General features: G+C 40.4%; 1 protein-coding gene across 3 annotated transcripts in view; it reads left to right on the forward strand.

The window, feature by feature from the left end:
* AK8 (adenylate kinase 8) overlaps positions 1-17,100 on the forward strand; it is a 156,722-nt gene that overhangs the window by 19,139 nt on the left and 120,483 nt on the right. For 2 of the 3 annotated variants that reach the window (XM_020973470.2, XM_020973468.2), the window contains exons 4-5: positions 5,430-5,543; positions 14,339-14,407. In XM_020973470.2, the coding sequence (XP_020829129.1) occupies positions 5,430-5,543; positions 14,339-14,407 (183 nt within the window). The remainder of the gene's footprint in view (positions 1-5,429; positions 5,544-14,338; positions 14,408-17,100) is intronic. The other variant, XM_020973469.2, reaches the window with a different exon arrangement.

A 17,100-nucleotide genomic window follows, 5' to 3' on the forward strand; every position in this document is an offset into this window, starting at 1 on the left:
CTCTCAATCTTCCCCTACTCAGATGCTCAGATCCTCACACAGTCCAGGAGATGAAAATTTCTGTGACTGAGGTCGACTCCCAACCCAGCTACCATCAAGGCTCTCTGCTTACTGTTTCAGCTAAGGAGCTACCCTGGAGGTGTTTACATTTCACTCAGCTGAACCTCCATCCTGGGATCTCTCTTCAGATCTTCTCTGGTTGTCCCAGGGGGACCATTGTTCTGTCCCAACTCTTTATTTTTGCCGCTCCATGTTGACTCTATGGTGACATATTGTATTGTTTGTGTAGGAAATCTGGAGAGCTTGGACTTTTCTGACCTGCTCTCCCTTCCCATAATTCTCTCAGAAGAGAAGTTTAAACAGTGTGATGGTGTGGCCTAATGCTGGCTTTTGTTGGTAGAGAAATCCATCTGTTTGGGGAAACTACAAAGGATTTCCTGTTACAAAATCAGCTAAATTATCAGTTGGAGGCCCTGAATAAGGATTGTTGCTTATCTCTGGGAACTTCTGCAAATTTTATCCAACAAAGATGAATTCCCTCTGCATCTGGTTACACATAGGGGAAAGCAATCAAGGTAATTACATTCTTCAAAGAATTGGATTTAGTATTGTTGAGGTTTAGAGATTTGGGTCCTGGGACCCCAAAATCATGACACTTGGGTCCTGTCTGAATGAATTCAACCCAAGCCTTCTTTCAGCCAAAGACAAGGTTTATTAAAGATCCTCCATATTGGCCAGACTCCCAAGGAATCTAAGCATTTGTATCACTAATGCAAGCAGGCCAGATTTTAAAGAATCTGAGCCTTGGCTAGATTATAAGAATCTGAGCACCTTAATGGAGGCCATATGGACCTTATATACAGAAAGACTGTGGGAGGGATCTAGGAATAGCCAAGTAGTTTGGGGTGACTGGAGGAGGGGTCTGGGAGAAAAGGGGTATTTTCATGGGAGTGGCTAGAAGACTAGGGTGACTGGAGGAGGAGTCTAGGGAGGATCTTGATGGGAGTGACTGGGAGAATGGGGTCTAGATAGGATCAAGGGTGGGAAGTAGGAGGGGCCATCGGGAGGTAATAGACAATGGAGGGCTGGGCTAGATTAAGGGTAACAGAGAATTGGGAGATTGGGGAATAATGAAAGGCCAGTTGATAGGACTATAGCCTCAGGCAACTACTAGAGACTTCCTTGACCAAGTGGGAGAGTTCCAGGAGAATCTGTAGACAAATGGGACCCAAATTCTTTTTGGGGTGAAGGGCAAAAGTCTAGGGCCCAGTACCCCATCAGTATATTGAATCTATGCCCCTTCCTTGAGCCCTGGTGCTTAGCATAGTATCTAACACATAGTTAAAGGGTTAATCAATGTTTGACTGATATTGATTGACTGACTACCCCCGAAACATATGCTTTCTATGCTTTGGGTGCAGTTAGAGCTTGGATTGAGCCCCACCTGAATGATATCAAATGCTATCTATGGGACTTCCCTGCCAGGCCACCATGCAGGCTTGGGCAGATCAACTGGTGAAGAAGAGACAGTGGCTGTCTGGGCAAATTGGGCTGTCCACACAAATAAGTACTCTGGGGATGATAGGAAGAGGCACCGTGCCTGCTCTATCACTTCTCACCTGGCTCTTCACCTGGACTTAATCATTGTCTCCAGAAATTAATTTTCCAGCAAGATCAATTCAACTTTGAAATTCACATGTCCTTAGTACTCCTTGCCCCTTAGGCCTCTCCTTCCCTCTGATTGGAGAGGGTGGAAGATGGATATAGGAGAGCTCATCCCAGATCTGATATTTAAGGAAGGTTCCCAGGGCAGATGCCTCATAATTTAACCCTCAGTCATACTGGATACCTGTCTCCCCACCCCCCTTGCTTTTTAGCTTTTTTTAAGTTCTCTATTTGATTGTGAGCTCCTCAAGGGCAGAGATTGTCTTTTGTCTTTCTTTGTATTTCCTGTGCTTATCATGAATGTTTATTGACTGACTGACTGCTACTTTAGTTGGATGAAGATTGATGAGCTCTTGAAATATAGAGATGACAAGATTATTGATCATTGGCCTAGGGTAGTGTTAGTAAAATTCTATTTGGTTATCTAGGACTGGCCTAGTAAGTATTTTTTCTGCCTCATTCCTGGAAAGCCCCATCTTCACCAGGTCATTCCAAGTTACTCAGTTCTTTGTACCTAGATTTGAGGGACTGTTGAAATGAATCCCTTTAGTTAAGGGCCAAGGATCCTTTTAGGCTTGGACTGGTTTGACTGCAGGTCTTTAAGGGAACTGGAAGCCATGTGTCAGTTATTCAGGTTTGGAGAGATGGAGTCACCAAATATATGAGGCTGCAGATACTGGCAGCCAGGTTACTATTATTCCAGGGGACCTTCAACAGGTCCATTTGAGTACCCTTATTTCTACTGGAGACTTGGGGGAGAAGACTATTCAGAGAAGGAACACCCTTTTTAGGTGGAGGTGAGTGGAAGGCTCATTCTAATGAGGTATGAGCCCAAGCCGGGACCTTTTCCTCTCACCCCTAAAAGAATTTGGGTTCCATTTGTCTATGGGTCCCCTTTGTCTACTGCTGCCCCCAGTAGACTTTCCTTGAACTCACTTACTTGGTGAAGGAAGTCTCTAGTGGTTGCCTGACTCTATAATCCGTTCGATTGGCCTTTCCTTATAGGCCCAGTCTCTCAATTCTTTGTTACCTTAGCCTTCCACTGTCCCTTATTTATTGCTTCCTATCCTTGATTCTATCTACATCCCCTTCAACCTCCCTAAACTCCTCCTCCAGTCACCCCAGCTTACTGGCCACTCCCATCAAGAAACCCCTTCTCCCAGCCCCTCCTCCAGTCACCCCAAACTATTTGGCCACTCCTAGATCCCTCCCATAGTCTTTCTGTATAAGATCCATCCTGGCTGCCATTTAGGGGCTGAGAATTCCTCATGCCTACCTGTCTTTGCCAGCATCACAAATGGTCAGATCCCTTAAGAATCTGGCCTCTATGGATGATCTTTAATAAAACCTGGTCTTTGGCTGAAAGAAGGCTTGGGTTGAATTCTTTTGGACAGAACCCGTGTGTTGTGATTTTGGGGTCCCAGCATCCCTAGCATCTAAACCTCATCAATTCTTCCTCCTTCCACTCCCCTCCCCCAATCTGGGTCACAGTTATTATGGCTAGTCATGGGCATGAATATCATGAACTCTTGGGAGTCAGTACCTGTATGGGCGCCTATGACAGCCACTATGTTGGCTGTTGTGGTTAGAATGGAGTCGAGTTGTTTGAACCATCCTAGATAGATAAAATAATATCAGGTCCCAGGTAGGGCTAAAATTATTTCCTTCCTAGTAACGGAAGACGAAGGAGGCCAGAGTACTTTTCTATACAGACTCTTCTTATAATAACCCTGAGTGATTTGTGAAGAAGGCAGGTGATAACTGGTGGCAGCAGTTTGAGAGTGGAATAAAGTGGTTATACTGATTGCTGTGGCCTTTTCTGACCTTATCAACCTGGTGGACTAGGTAGCCCAGGCCCCAGGAAAGTGGTGTGGAGTTATTGTTTTTGCCAATGCTTTTTCTCCATTCCTCTGTGGGTTTTCTTTCACCTGGGAAGAAGTCAAGTATAAGTAGAACATACAACCTTTAATATAAAGAAGCTTATTCACTAATAATATGGCAAGTAGTTTGGGCTAAGATATAGTGTTATTAGTTGTATGTGGCTCACCTTACCTCTACATTTGCCACAATGGCTCACCAGATCTGAAGGAATGGTGGATTGACTTGAAGAGCAGTGGGAAGTCATCAAGCTTGAGGAGTGCCCACTAGTTTTTGTGCCTTAGGCGACTCATATGTTTAGCCAATGGTTCAGCTTTAATCCCCTGGACCAGGGGTGGGGAACCTGCAGCCCTGAGGCCACATGTGGTCCTCTAGGTCCTCAAGTGTGTCCAATCCAAACCTCACAGTTTGGATTCAGTCAAAGGGCTGCACTTGAGGACCTAGAGGGCCACATATGGCCTTGAGGCTGCAAGTTCCCCACCCGTGCCCTGGACCAATTAAACCTTAAGAACAGCTTGGTTGTCTTTTTAGGGAAAAACTAGCCTATATAGCAGAGACTTTCTAGAAAACCTTCTTAGTAGTAGTAGATGTTGCTTCTAGAAAAGTCTAAACTATTCATAGTCTTTAATCCAGCTATTTAGCTACTGGATATGTGTATGTGTGCATAAAATATGTATATGCATGTATGCATATGTGTATGTACACATTTTATGTGTGTGTGTATGTATGTATATATATGTATATATATATATATATATATATATGTACATATATATATATATATAATATATATTTCCCATATAGATCATAGGCTACATGTATTCCAAAATATTCATCACAGCACTTTTTGTGGTAACAAAAAACAACACAGATTAGGAGCTCATCAATTGGGCAATGGCTGAACAATTATGGTTTATAAATGTGATGAAATACTGTTGAGGTTTAAGAAATACCTTAAAATAAAGTGAAAACACAATGTGGAAACATAGGAAAATTTTTTATGAACTAATACACAGTGAAGCACTTAATCAGGACTTGGAGAATAGTTGCAACCACGACTACAATAATACAAATGAAAAGAAGCTAAAAGGCAGCCAGACCTGTGTGATTGTAATGAACAGTCTCAGTCTTAGACAACCAAGGGCATAAAGCCCTTGGGGTGGGAGACACAAAGTCTGTGAAATGCAGAAGCTCTTTTGGTTGCTCTTTTTCTTTTGTTTATTTGTTTTGGTGGCTTTGCCTAACTGTTTTTCTTTTATTACATGAGTAGGGGGGATATAACAGGGAATTACTGTGGTATGGAAATGAGAGGTATCAATAAAACTTAAAAAGAAGGAAAAAAAAGGAAAGATGCAGAAAGCTAATGCACATGACACTAGACCCAAGATGCAGTATATTTATCGGGTTTCTACTCTGTTCTGCAATCAGTTCATACTTCAAGAGATGAATGAGGGATAAGTAGAACCCTTGAGGTAGCAGGTACAGTGAATGAGAGTTAAACCCAGAGTCTGAAGACCTGGGTTTGAATCCCAGCTCTAATTACCTATTACTTGGGTAACTTTGGGCAACTCACTTCATCTTTCTGGGCATCTGTTTCCTAATTTGTTAAATGAGGAGGGTTGGATAGATGATCTCTAAAGATCCTTCTAGCTCTAAATCTAGTGAATTCATGTAGTCTAGTTTCCTATCTTCAACCATAATTGTACCTAAAACTTCTAAGTCAGTGGCTATGTAAAAATAAGCACATTTTAAAAACTCTTTTACAAAAGATAGAAAGTAGAAGGATCTAAGCATTTTAATATAATTTACAACATCATAGAATTTTAATTTGGTAAATATATTCATTCTCTTTACTGATGTTTTCCTTTTCTCCATTCTTTCTTCAGGCAATGTGGCTTTGTAAACATTTAAATGCCAGCCTCATCACGAAGCAGAACTTAATAAGAAATGAATTTTCGGTAATAGCTGCTAAAGCAGCTACAGTCTTTGGAGCAAACCAGGTATGCCTTCTTACTGTCCCTCACCCCAGGCTTTCTCTGGGTAGCATAGGGTAGTAAAGCTGCTAAAGTACTAGTTTATAGACACACTAGTCTTGATTTCTGCTTGCATCAAATGAAGGAAAGTGGTTCTTTTCAGGGGGTGGAAAGAAGGCATATTTAAGGTGTCATGGGTGAGCGAGTGCGAAAAAGATGGGGAGAGAATTCTCAGGCATCCCCTAAGGCTGGTTGGAATTGAGGAAAGATTTCTATGATACTAGCTGGTAGATAGAAGAAAATAACAAATAATGATAAAAGAATTGCTTTGAATAGATGCAAAGTCTCAGAGTGCTGTTTTTACAAGTTTTCTCATCTCTTTTACGTACTCTCACAGGGAGCAGAGAGGGAGTGAGGATTCATTCAGTAACATTTCTTAAATGTTTATTAGGTGCTTACTTTCAGAGCTTAGATAAATACTCATTCTCTGCTCCCATGGAACTTATAATCTAGTACAGCATTGTGGGAAGACTAGTCTTAGACTTACCTAAGTATTCTTAGCTCTGTGGCCCACTTTAGCACTATATATATACCACGGGCAAAAGATGAGTGAAATTAGCAGGCTTCGGACCCTCTAAGCCTTAAAATCCTCAACATAACCCTATGTTGAAGGATTAAGTTAAGGGAAAAATCCTCTGGTGCCTGTAGGATTTGGTTGTTGTGTTTCCTCTTGAGTACTGTATGAATAGATGCTTCCAAAAGGCAGCAAAATCAGGAAAATGGACAGTGCTAGTACCTACTAGCTATGGGACCCTGGGCAAAGGACTTCAATTTTTTGAGGAGGAAGAAGAAAAAAAAGAAGCATTTAGAGGGCAGTTACTACTACTCTCAGATAATATGATAAAGACAGTTAATACAAAATGTTCGGGTTCACTCCTTCCCACAAATATACACAGCATCCATGGAAGGAGTAATCTTAAACTTAGACCATACTAGTAGTGAGGTACACACGTAAGAAACATGTGTAACAAGTAACTATCTTTTACTACTTAACTATCTTATAGGTTTATTTTGAAGAAATCATTTTTTAAATCTTTAAAGTGCTATATACACATGAATTGTTATTAATTCCATTTATATATCTATACATCATAAACAGTGATAAACCTTTGCACCTATGTAGGTATAGATTTTATTCAGAAGCTTTCTTCCATCTACATATTCAGATCTTTTTGGTCACTGCAGATAAATTGATTTTCATCTGGGGCCATTCTAGCCTTTTGATGATAGCTGCAACTGCAAATATCTTTGTATCCCAATCCAAAACAACTTGGCAAAGTTAATCTACACTGAAGTACGGATGCAATTCCTCAGATATCATTGCACCTGGGTTGTTTTGCCCTGTTGGGCCAGTCCAGACATCATCTAAAAGAGGGCAGCTGGTGATATTACACTTAGACTTGCCACTCTCTTTGGAAGACAGACAGGAAAGAATGCATTTTTTGGGTCAGCACCAGCCAAAGCAGATGATGTGACTGAGGCATGACCTGCAGTTTTCCAGCTATCTCTGTTTTCCACTCTTCTTTACTTTTCTGGCAGCATTTATACATGAAAGAGATAAGGGGTACTGGAATTCCCCACCATCTTGCCCCAATGTCTATGTATATTTGCAATATTAACCGTTTGTATTCCTACCCTGGGGCACTGGAAAACATCCTTGGGCTTAACATAAATGTAGAAAAAAATTGTCTAATTTTATATACTACGGTGAGCTTTTATGAGGAAAAATTGTTTATTTCTATTGTAAAGATGATTTTATTAGGTTCATAAAATTCAACTTAGATGACAGAATTTAAGAGAACTCTCTTGGGTTTAATTACACTAATTATCAACATATTTCAGATCTTATCAAGTACGTTCAAGGGTGCCTTGTTGGGATGATTTGGTTCAGAAACACTGATGGGAGGGAAGATGAAAAGCAAGGCTGTCAGGACTAATCAGATAGCTAAAGGAGTTTCTGAAGGATTGAAATTGGTGAGGTCTTGGTGGTTGACTGTAAGTCTATAGAACGTTGCCTGCCAGGTAAACAGCCATTAGTTACAATCCAAATCCTTTGGATGATTGGGATTCCTTGTGGCTCTTCTTTTAGAAGAAATAGCAAACCTTTTCAATACTCACAAATATGTTATTTTTCTCCTGCTACTTTCAGTCCTTTCAGCTTAGTGTATATGTATATCTGTATGGACTGTAGAACTGCATAAAGGTAGTTACATCATAGACATTAAAACAAAGATAGGGCCTGAAATGTAGATTGTCTCTCTTATAATGAGAGAGACCCACATTTTACATCACTGTGGGCATGGGAACAAATATGCAATCACGATACATCAAGGAACTTTATAAAGGGGAGTCATGCCTAGGTAATAGTGACTGTAAACTCAATGTCAGTCAGGTGTTTCGTGGCAGCCAAAAGCTAACCCAGTCTTAGGCTCCATTAATCGAGGTTTATGAGAGAGTGATGGTCTTGCTCTCCTCTGCCCTAGTCAGATCACATCTGAACTGTATTGTGTTCAGTTCTGGGCACTATATTTTAAGGAGAAAATTAGCAGCCTGAGGGACAACCAGAAGAGTGAGAAGACTATGCCATATGGAGATGTTAGAAGGAACCAAAAGGATTTAGTTGAGAGAAAAGAAGACTTGGGTTGTGATAGGGTGAGGTGACTCTGAGGATGATTGATCACTGGGGACTGGATGGCTAGGCAGGTATTGTTTTTTCTCCTTTCCCATTCTATGTCTGTCTTCCTTCATAGAGGATGACCTGTAAAGACTGAGTACCACCATTCTTTGATCATGGTTATACAACAGCTCTGTCCTCTTGCTAGGACCTTCATGTGTTCTTTTGAGGTCCCATGTGCAAGATGAGGTGATTCAATAAGAAAGCTGAAGAAGAATCTTCTATCAAAGTAATGAGGGCCCAGAATTTACTTTAGTAAGGCAGGTGTTGATGTGGGGGGAGACCTTGACCCACTTACTGACACATACTCGTATTTTAGAATTTACAAAGCCCGGTGGTCCCCTGAGGGTAGATGGCAGTTGAAACCAAGGCTCAGATAGCTCAAGTCACTTGGTGCTGACATCAGGCAATTAGTGTCAGAGCTGGGACTCGAACCCAGACCAGCAGTGCTTGTCCTACTTTCAGCTTTTTCTCATGACGAGTCATCTCATGTATTCTCCTCCCTTCACACTAATGGTTCATAAGACCACCAGAGAGATAAGAACCTGCCTTTTCACTGGATTGTCCACTGAGCGGGAAAGGGAGACCTTTTCCTTTGTAATATACCTACGTGTCTCACAGTATTTTCAGTCAAAAAGTTATGTCAGCAAAAATTTGTTGATAAATATATTCTAAATGCGAAGGGTGCTAAGTGGTACAGTAGATAGAGACCTGGACCCAGAGTCAGGAAGACCTGACGCTTGCTGTGTAACCCTGGGCAAGTCAATTAACCTCTGTTTGCCTCAGTTTACTCATCTGTAAAATAAAGATAATAATAGCCTCTTCTGCCTAAGGTGGTTGTGAGGATCAAATGAAATAATAATTGTAAAGTCTTACCACAGTGCCTGGCACACACTAAGCACTATATAAATGTTATCTATTATGATTATTATTGTGAGAACTATGCTAGGTACTATGAGAAAAGCTATATATATGTGTATGTATGTATGTATCTCATATATAGCATTTGTATATGTGTATATATACATATAGTGCATATATATATGTGTGCGTGTATATATATATATATAATATATATATATATATATATATATATATATATATATATATATATATATATATATATATATATATATATATATATATATATATGTATATATGTGAGGCCCTTCTGGTTTTAAAGCCATAATCGTATATGTGTATATAATCATAATCTTCTATATATATGAGATTATACATACATGCAAATATATATGATTCTTTTATCCATAAGGTTATATGCATATATGACTATGCATATATATAAGATTTTGTATGTGTGTGTATATATACATGTACATGCACATATATATGTTGTTGTTCAGTTTTTTGTGTCCGACCAACAACTATATATATGTGTGTGTATGTGTGTGTGTTTATAGATTTAAAGCCGGAAGGGACCTCAGAGGCCATCGAGCTCAATCCTTCATTTTACAGATGAAGAAACTGAGGCCTAGAGAGGTGAAGGTCTTGTCCAAAGTCACACAGGCTGTCAGCATAAGAAACAGGATTTGAATTTAGGTCTTTTGGCTCCAGAACCATTGCTCTTTCCGATGTACCATGCTAAGAGCCTAGGCATGGTTCCTCCCCTTGAGCAGCTGATATTCTACTCAATATGTCTATATCTTGTCTCCCTAACTGCCTATAGTAGAATAGACTCCTTGAAGTCAGGGACTCACTGGTTTTTGTCTTTGTAATCCTAGTGCCTAACATAGTCTTTTGCACATAGTAGGTATTTCACATATATTTTTAAAAACCGAATTGAATGTAAGAAGAATTAACCGTACAAAATGGTGCATGGTAAGTCCCAAGTGTGTAGTTCAAAGGACAGAGAGGTCACTTCGTGCTGGGGTGGTCAGGAATGCTCCAAGGAGGAGTTGGGGCTTGTAGTTCTTATATTATATTTGTAGATATTATATCATATCATATCATATCATATATCATATATCATATATCATATCATATCATATCATATCATATCATATCATATCATATCATATCATATCATATCTGTAGTTCCTATATTATATTTCACCTCCTTAATGACAAGGAGCTGCATCTTTTACTTCTTTGTAATGCTCCTAATATACTCTCCTAATAGAGCCACTCCTTTGTATAGCTCCTAATATAGAGCCTTGCACATAGGAGGATCTCAGTAAATATTTACCGAATGAATGACTTGAGCTGAATATCAGCTTTCTTGTCTGTCAAATAAGGGAGTTAGATTAGACGATCTCTAAGGTACCTTTCAGCTCTAAATCTTATGATAAGCTGAGTCTTGAAGAATGGGGAGGAATCAAACAGGCAGAAGGCATGGGGGAATTCATTCCAGGAGAACAACATAAAGGGAGAGGCCTGGAGGCAGCTCTGAATAACTCACCAAAATCCTTCGCCTCTATTTATTTTTTAAAAAGAGAGAAGAAAAGAAAAAGAAACCTAAGTTTTAAGAAGTTTATAATTGCAGATCAAAGGTACCATGCCTATGGAGAATTAATCAATTGATAAACATTTATAAAGCACCTGCTATGTGCCAGGTAAGGCAGCTAGGTGCCTCAATGGATAGAGTGCTGGGCCTAGAGTCAGGAAGACCTGAGTTCAAAGCCAACCTCAGACACTTACTAGCTGTGTGACCCCGGGCAAGTCACTGAACCTCTGTCTGGAGAAGAAAATGGCAAATCAATTTCTTTACCAGGAAAACCCCATGGACAGATATGATCAACAGGGTCACAAAGAGCTGGGAATGACTGAACAACAACAACAATGTGCCAGGCACTGTGTGAAGTGCTGAGGATACAAAAGGAGGCAAAATCCCTGCCTCCGGGAGCTCCCGGATTTATCACCTATACCGGTGCTTTTTTAATCACAGTAAGAGGGGAAAGAATGAGTTAACAGTGATTTTGGTGAGTATGGGGCGCGATCCCACTAGGACATTGCTGTTTCCAACATTTGGAGACCTGGAACAAGAAGTGAGAGATTTCCAAATTTAGAGAAATCCAACAGATTTGCTCTTTAAAGGGATGAAGTAGTCTCCGTGTTTTGCAGTTTTCTGTGAGAAAAAGCAGACAGACCAGTGGGTTTGCAGGCTGGCTGTAGTCTGAGCATCCTGAGCAGCAGAAAACCTGGCACTGAGCTGGGGTGCTTAGGGACAGCAGTTAACTGGCTTGACTGCGGCCTCCTGCCAACGTGTGCCCCCCTCGCTCCCTTCAGGGCTGGTGGGGCAGGATCTTATTGCAGACTCTGCAAGGAGTTCGTCTCATTTCTGTTCAGCTTGGTTTGGCAGGGTTTGGAGGAGCGGACCCCCTGGAAACTGCTAGCCCCTGTTGACATGACACATCAAAGAACTAAGCAAGACACTAGCAGTTTCAGGGAGCAGCATGACGTACCTTTGGAAGGTGACAGACTCAAAGCCACAGCCCCACGCTCCAGCTGCGCAAGGCTGCGGGAGACTTTGACGTACCACACTGAGCAACCTGTCGTCTTTCAAGCCCCAGGTTTCTTTGACTCCCTCCAATCCCCTCCCCCATCCCCACTCTCACCTCTTGAATGCTATCTCCAGGGTGGCTGTTGTCAGGGGAGGGGAGAGAGAGTTGGAGAAAATCAAGTCGGAGCAAAATCCCAGCCTTGCTCTGGGAGTTGGGGCCCTCGGCAGTTTAACTTTTTCAGAATCACAGTTTATCATCTTTCTTTGCATTCCTTAGTCTCTGACCTGGGCACCTACCTCCTGGACTTGGCTGTTTGGGAGGGGAGGACATGAGGACCTGGCAGGAACATGATGGACCAAAAGAGGAGACGCCTTGAATGGAAGGAGCCCTTCCATAAGCCCTTCTCTTTTCTCCTGCCCTTCCCCACAAAGTATCTTAGGCAAAATGCTCCTGCTAGAAAGGAGACCCATTGGGCTTCCTTTCCTAGGTCCCACCTAGCCCTGATGGTGAGCTGAGATTTGAGCAGCTACCTACTTCTGAACCCTAAATAAAGTTCCTCCGTGCAGAGTTACAGGTTTTCAAAAAATTTGCCTTTTTTTCCTTACTTCACCCCCTCCTCCCATCACTTACCTAATTATCCTCTATTCCACCATATTGCAAACCACATTAGGGATGTAAAAGCTGGGAGAAAAAGAAATTTGGAAAAAATAAAAAATCAGGAGAAAAAGCCCACATTTGAGGCGTGGCGGGGAAGACTCTCCTCTTCAAAATCATAAAAAAATGAAAAAAAAATTGTATCTTCCCAATCCTCTCCCCCCAAACCTTTGCTTCTCTAAATGAAATAAACATTGTATAAGTAAACCAAATTATTCACAACATATCTTTATGTTCCTAAACTAACAAAGTATATACATTTCAGTTTCCTTTAAAAAAATTTCCTTATTTTGTTTTTCTTACTTCAAAATTCCTGGAAATTTTATATCTTTTGCCCATACATCTTATTCCATCCAGAGAAACTTTATGGACAATGCATTCAGCTCACTTCCTCTTTAATTACCTCTCTTAAGTCTCAGGTCCCTGAAGATCCACATTCTCTAGATTCTCAGGACTTTCTGTGAGTCCTCTTGAGGTTCCTTATAGACTATACTCTATACTAACTATACGCAAGTTTCTGGCAATGTCTGTAGTGTGGGTGCTCAGTTGTCCTGTTTGGAGGCATTGTGATAGAGCAGATCCCACATTTTCATTGTGTATCTGCGTCTTCTCCAGTATTTAAAAAAGACTGCCCCCACTCTGACTGTAGTGCCTTCTTCTCTCTTTCTTTTTTTTTAAGTGAGGCAATTGGGATTAAGTGACTTGCCCAGAGTCACACAGCTAGGATGTATTATGTGTCTGAGGCCACATTTGAACTCAGGTCCTCCTGACTCTAGGGCTGGTGCTCTATGCACTGTGCCACCTAGCTGCCCCTGTAGTGCCTTCTTCTCAAGTGAGCTATAAGTAAATGTAGATTTTAATACATATGTACACTTAGGAAATGCTGAGAGATCTTTAGCTTGAACAGACTTTGATACATACATGAATAAAACCCATTCCAAATGATCAACAGGAGATTAAGAAAAGGCTGTGCCAGATTAGAAACAAAGCTTTCTACTCCAAAGTACATTTCTCATTTCCCACAGAATCCACATCATTATGGTGTTATGAGTGTTCAAGGAAGGGAGTAACACACACTTCTAGAAAGCCCCGTAGAAAAGGGCTTTGCACTTCACTTAGATCAGGACTGGTACTAACTCAACCATGGGAGTGAGTGCAGGTGTAGGCACTGCAGGGATTCTTTTTCACCAATTTAGTGCAATTACTGAAGGAAACTGGATATCTCTTGTTTGAAAAACTCCTAGGACTCTAGATTTCCTGGGAAATGTAGTAAAAATGTAGTAAAATAGACATTAGAAACTTCATTGAAATCTATTTTCTCTCACTGAGCTCCTACACCATTCATCCTACAGCATGGCAGCCCTTTGAAGAGTGGCTTATTTATTGAATGAAGAAGTTTCTTAGACTGAGAAACGGACAGTCTTCTACGTGTCTTTGGAGTATAAATGGATATTGAGCTAAGCTGGTGTCTCTGGCCCCTGTGGATGGACCAGAACTGGACTTGGAGGTTGACACAAGGCCTTCTTTACTGAGATATTTCCATCCCCTAGTTGATGATAATAACAATAGTTATGTCATATATGTGGCACTTGATAATTTTCATAGTGTTTGCACATACTTTTTTGCAATTTGATGTGCTATTGAATTCATACTAATCTGGAAACCAGTGCACATGAGGGATATCAATCAGTTTCAGGGGAGAAAGAGAAGTTAGAACAAAGGGAAAGTCAGAGGAAATGTGTTTCCAGTTTCTTTTTCTTTCCTTCTTTTTTTTAATTACCTGAGTTTATTTGTCACTCCTAAAGCTGTCTGAATTGTATGATACTGATTTGGGATTTGAGAAACTTTAATTTCAAAAGGGTAGTACTTTCACTTTAACTAGTGCTCTTGCCTATTAAAATGCCTTTTTACCTTTCCTGCAAATATTCAGTCCTTCTTCTTTTTCTTCTGTTTTTGTACATTGCTTTCTTTAGGCAATTCCTGATTCAATGCTGATGGAATTGCTCGAGGAACGTCTGACAAATGATGAGTGTGTCTCAAAGGTAAGAATCATTCCTTAGAGAGCAACAGGATAATCTGGGAGTACCATTAGTTCACCTGATGGGAACAGAGGAAGGAATCAGCTTGGGGTCTTTGGATCTCATGGCCTTTTCCAACAACAACCTGGAGAGTATAGTGTATTATAAACAGCATAAAAAGAAGGATGAGTATTGTGTATATGCTAATCTTCTAGGGTAGAGACGATTAAAGGCGGAACATGGAAGACTTTGCCGGTGGCCTGTAGCAGGCCCAGAAAGATGATGGGCAAATCAGATAAATATAAGCCATATACAAAGCAAATGGTTGGATTTGCATTTCACCTTTGATGAAGAAGAAAAGAGAAGTTAGTTTTTGGTGTTCTTCTTTTCTTTTTTCTTTACAGAGACCTATATGACTTTAGAAATGATTGGATTATTTACATTGTGGTAGTGACTTGTCTCTGGGTCATTTAATCCTTGTTTCCCTTTTCCCCTCTCCATAAGGTATTCTCCTTTGGAAACAAAAACTAAACAGAGCTCAGATGACTATAATTCAGATAAACTGTATAAATTTTACCCTTAGGTATCATGGCTAACAACTGACTTGATCCTTTTTAACAAGAAGCCTTAGGTTCTGGGAATTGCAGGGGCCAAACTACTGCTCTCAGAGGGAGCCCAGCTCTGCCTCTCCCAGCTAGTCTACATCTCTGCCTTTTTCTGGGTAACCATGCCAATGTGTCAATCAATCTATGACTATTAAGTGCCTATAATGTGCCAGGCACTGTGTCAGTGTTTCTTTGTGCTGTAGTCACTTGACCTTGGCATAATGGAGTTTTCTTCCACAGAAAGAGCCAGAGTTCTTCTGTATACAGTGTTTTACCCTTGGCATAGGAACAATAAAAACAATAAATAGCACATAATAAAACACCTACCATATGGCTACTTCTCCAGATGCAGAGAGTACATAGGCTTTTCTGAACCCATGAAAGGTACAGTTCAATTTGCTTAGCCCCCAGTAGCTAGTCTTCCTTGGAGTTGGCAAAGGAGCATAGAGTTGCCATCTACTTTTTTTTTTCATGCCATCCAATAGGGCTGGTCATTAGGTGAAGGCTAAGAAATTGGACTCCCAGGACTTAGCCCATCTTCCTCAAAGCAATAACGGTATATGGGCTTGGGACCGGGTATAAATGGAAGCTCAGTGTCCTGTCACTGGAAGTGATGTCTGATGGTTTCTTTTCACAACTAGGTCATGATTCAAGTTGTAGAGGTACAGACAGACAAGACCAGTGTTGGAGTGGACAGAAACTCTCTCAGCTCTACTTGCCTGCTATATTAACTTCTGTGTCCTCCTCTGTCTCTGACCTCAAACTGTTCAGTTCAAGTTTCTGATGGCTGAGAAGTGTGACTTTTCTAAGTCTCTAAGTCTGTGGCCCCTCTGCTAACACTATCACTTTCTTTATCCTCATAAGGCATTAGAAACCAAGTTTTTCCCAGTGTAAGAGGAGGAACCAAAAAGTAAGAGAGGCTCTGTACAAGGCAGAATTTGATCTTTACCCATCTCTTACTCTATATAGATGTGTCAGGGCTGGGGAGTACACTTATGACTCAGTAATAGCTCTACTTCTCTGCACAGTCATTTCTTACTTCATCATTCCATTTCGGGCACTACAAGTAGCATAAATACAGATATTGGTCTGTGGATGGAATTCTCTAATCTGCCATAGGAGAAGAGTATACATGTTGGAATATGAGTTCAAAGATAAGACATTTCTTTTTAAGTCAGTGTGTTATGATATGCCAAAGTCAATGAAATATAGCTTGATCAACAGTTTGGAAATAACAATCACTTATTCAGTGAGTAATTACTAAGTCCCTACTGTGTGCCAGGTATATTTGAAACCGCTGGGACACAAACTCAGAAATGAAACAATCCCTGCCCTTAAGGGGCTTTCATTGTACTGTTAGTTATTTATAGTTTATGCAGCCTTTTAAGGTACATTATTTCATTTGTTCTGTGAGAAACTCAGTCTCAGATGTATGTGCTTGTGGAATAGAAACCACAACATGGAGCCTGGGCTGATGAGCTTGGAAGATCAAAGTATTAACTGAGCAGGATTTTGCTAGTCATTGTCCAAAATACCTCCCTACAACTCCAAGCTTCCTCCTGGGGCAAATGTGTTGATTTCCAGATGCTGTACTGAGCTATGATATCACATTGACTGGCTTTTTCCATTCAAATTGTTTGTCATCCAACCAACCAACCATGTATTTAAAAAAATCATATTTTATTTTTTTTCGATCAGCAAAAATCTGCTCTCTAACCCTCCCACCCCATCCCTCACCACCTCTTGAGAAATAAAGAAAAACAAACCCCCTTAGAAACATGGATAGTCAATCAAAGCAAATTTCCAAATTGGCTGTGTCTGATTTTTTTTTTTTGGTCTTATTCTGTACTCTGAATTCTTTCATTTCTCCATTATCATTTCTCCATTAGGAGGTGGGTAGTATGTTTCATTATTAGTCTTTTGGAATTATGATTGGTCATTGCATTGATAAGAGTTCCTAATTCTTTCAAATTTGTTTTCCTTTACCATATTGCTGTGATTGTATAAATTGTTCTCTTGTTTCTCAGATCATACAAGTCTTCCCAGGTTTTTATGAAGCCATTTTCTCTATATTTCTTACAATACAATAGTATTCCGTCACATTTATATACC

The sequence above is a fragment of the Phascolarctos cinereus genome, unplaced genomic scaffold (genome assembly GCF_003287225.1).
Source record: "Phascolarctos cinereus isolate Bilbo 61053 unplaced genomic scaffold, phaCin_HiC Scaffold_2;HRSCAF=192, whole genome shotgun sequence".
Classification (NCBI taxonomy): domain Eukaryota; kingdom Metazoa; phylum Chordata; class Mammalia; order Diprotodontia; family Phascolarctidae; genus Phascolarctos; species Phascolarctos cinereus.